We start from the raw sequence: 3,296 nt of genomic DNA on the forward strand, positions 1-3,296 counted from the left end.
ACACCAAATTAGCATAATTCATCACTCATTAATTCACAATTCACATACATGTTAATCAGTTAACCCATAATTATATTTGCATAGACCAAATTAACACATAGACATAGTTCATTAATCATTAGTTTAATTTATAGGCCATATACACCTCACATATATATAACATGTTCATCAAATATTCTGTAAATGATATGCATATAGTTTCGTTTTGCTGAAATATGCTAGCTCGTTTAGCTCGCGAGCTGGCTCGTTAACGAACCGAGCTGGCTCGTTAACGAACCGAGCTAGAATGTCAGCTCAGCTCGTGAAAAAATTCAAACGAGCCGATCCGAGCCGAGCCGAGCTGACCATGAACCGAGCGAGCCAGCGAGCTACGAGCATTTCGTCCAGCCCTACCGCTGCCCCTGCTCCTTTATCTACGCGCGTAGCTTCCTGGCGCTTGCTCCATCTCTCTCCCCTCAGTGCGGCCATCTCCTGCTCCCTCCATGGCACGCCCTCCCCCGCCGTGAGCTCGGCGCCCAGCCCCAACTCCCAGTCGAGCCCTTCCCCCTGGTCTCCATAGCACGTGCGCCCTGGAGCTCACCGTGCCCAGCCAAACTCTTCTGTGCGCGCGTCTGCTGCCTCTGCTCGGTCCCTGCTGCGAGCTCGTCGGCGTTGCCCCTACTTCCATGGCTGGTCGCGCCCCTGCTCATCTTCCTCGTGTGCGCCTGCTCCCCATGGATGGCTGCCAGCCCTTGTTCCTCCATCGGATTGCGCTTCGGCCCCTCCCATGGCGCCCGGCGGTCCTCACCTCTGCTCCTCTGCGCCGCCGTTCTCTAGGCCCGGCCTCAAGCTCCCTCGGCACCCTCTCTCCTCTTCTCTCCCTCATCCTCAACCTCCAGCCGTGGAGCTTCCCCGCCGCAGCCTAGCTCCCTCTATCCGTTCCCAGCCGCGGAGCTCCTGTGCGCGCGAGTTCCTTTGGTGGACGCGCGCTGGCCGTGATCCACCTCACCCCATCGCGGCGCTCCAGCTCGCTGCGCGCCCTGCTCCACTATGTCGATCCGCCTATCTCCCTGAGCTCACCCCTGTGCTCGGATTTTCCGTCTCGTCCATGGTGCTCTCCTCAGCCGCAACTTGCCGAGTTCCGCCTTTCTCCGCTCTCCCTGCTCGCCTAGGTTGGATGGGGATCCACCTGGTGGCGTTTGTGGCAGCGGGGGCTTCCTGCAGGCGTTTCATGTGTCGGCGCTGCTGGTTGGAACCGTTGCTCGTCGATCCAGTGAGTCGTCGTCGATGGATATCCCCTGCGTGTTTACCCGAAAATCACCGCGTGCGTTGGTCGCCCTATGTGCTCGACCTTGTCTTGTCGCAGAACCCCAACGTCGTCGATATCCAGCTCGCCAAATGTTCGATGGAACGTCTAATCTGATAATTGTAGCCGATTGTGGGGATTTTCAAGTTTATTTGGAAGCGGTAAGGACTCGTCGTTTATATTCTATTTATTTTACCTCCGAAGTAATTATGGTGTGTGTCGATAGTTATTTATTTGGAAAAGCGATGCCTTGTCATAGTAGTAGTGAAATGGAAATGTGCCCTTGAGCAATTTCTATAAGTATTTTGGTGATTAAATGCCCAACACATGTTAATTGAGTCCTCATGTGCTAAATGTGTGAAAAGTGAAAATCAAGGTACAAGGTATGTTTCTAGACTTAGTACATTGTTTTTTAGTACTAACATGTTTATCTAAGTGACTAGAAACAATGTCGAGAAGAGAAGAAACGAATTGGAAAAGAGTTGGCTGCGTACAGCCAACACCTACTTGGGCCTAGCACACTGGACTGTCCGGTGGCGCACCGGACAGTGTCTGGTGCGCTAGGCTGGTCGATGGTGAACCGGTTGCTCTCGGGAAACGGAAAAGGCGATGTAGCTATAATCACCGGACTATCCGGTGTGCACCGGACAATGTCCGGTGCGCCAACCAGCCCCGAGGAGCAACGGTCGGATGCGCCCGATATGGAAGGAGATTGCGCACTGGACCTGAACAGTAGTTGTTCGGTGGTGCACCGGACTGTCCGGTGCACCACTCGACAGAAGGAAGGAATTGCCTTCCAAGTTGGTCTCCAACGGCTCCTAGCTACCTTAGGGCTATAAAAGAGACCCCCTAGGCGCATGGAGGAGAAGACCAAGCATTCTCTAAGCATACTAAGGCATCCAGACTCCGCTCCCACGCATTTGCTTCGTTGTGTTAGTGATTTGAGCTCCATTCGAGTTGTGAACTCCCTGTGTTGTTCTTTGAGCTCAAGTCTTCACTTGTGTGCGTGGTTGTGCTGCGTATTTGAGTCTTGTGTGTGTTGCTCTCCTCCCTTACTTCTGTGTTTCTTTTGTGATCATCATTGTAAGGGCGAGAGGCTCCAAATTGTGAAGATTCCTCGCAAACGGGAGAAAGCCTATAAGGAAGAAAGCCGTGGTATTCAAGTTGATCATTGGATCGCTTGAAAGGGGTTGAGTGCAACCCTCGTCCATTGGGACGCCACAACGTGGAAGTAGGAAAGTGTTACTTGGCTGAACCACGAGATAAAAATCGCATGTCTCGTGTGTTGCTTCTTGTGATTGTTTTGTTCGCACGAGCGTGTTCCATAGCCACTTGATTTAACTAACACCTTAATAATCAAGTCTGTGGCTATTTAGTGTTTGATTTTACAGGATCACCTATTCACCCCCCCCTCCCTTCTGGGTGCTCTCAATTGGTATGAAAGCCGTACTCTTCATCTAAGGGACTAACCGCCCAAAAAGATGGATCCTAAGGGAAAGGGGATGGTGGTCAACGACAAGGAGAAGGAGTCCCTCTTCAACGAGCCAAGAGATGACAAGCCCACTGACTCAGGCTCGAGTCACAAAAAGAGGGACGGGAAGAAGAAGAGACGCATCAAGAAGATCATCTATTATGACAGCGATGCATCTTCTTCTTCACCAAGGGACGACGACGACGAAGACTCCTCGTCCAAGAAAAAGATGTTTAATCAAAACTATTCTTTTGATTACTCTCGCATTCCCTATAATTCAAATGTGCATCTACTTTCAATTCCCCTCGAAAAACCTCCACACTTTGATGGAGAGGACTATTCATTTTGGAGTCATAAAATGCGTAGTCATTTATTTTCTCTCCATCCTAGCATATGGGAAATTGTAGAAAATGGGATGCATTTCGATAGCACTGATAATCCTGTGATCATTAATGAACAAATTCATAAGAATGCCCAAGCCACTACTGTCTTGCTAGCTTCACTTTGCAGGGATGAATATAATAAAGTGAGTGGCTTGGA

The 3,296-nt window shown here is 50.4% G+C and overlaps 1 protein-coding gene across 1 annotated transcript; it reads left to right on the plus strand.

The window, feature by feature from the left end:
- The first annotated feature begins 468 nt into the window (after positions 1-468).
- LOC100279393 (uncharacterized) lies at positions 469-2,424 on the plus strand. The gene has a single exon (NM_001152406.1). The coding sequence runs from the start codon at positions 767-769 to the stop codon at positions 1,400-1,402; it is 636 nt and encodes a 211-aa protein (NP_001145878.1). The 5' UTR covers positions 469-766; the 3' UTR covers positions 1,403-2,424.
- Positions 2,425-3,296: the final 872 nt, after the last annotated feature.

The sequence above is a fragment of the Zea mays genome, chromosome 7 (assembly GCF_902167145.1).
Source record: "Zea mays cultivar B73 chromosome 7, Zm-B73-REFERENCE-NAM-5.0, whole genome shotgun sequence".
Classification (NCBI taxonomy): domain Eukaryota; kingdom Viridiplantae; phylum Streptophyta; class Magnoliopsida; order Poales; family Poaceae; genus Zea; species Zea mays.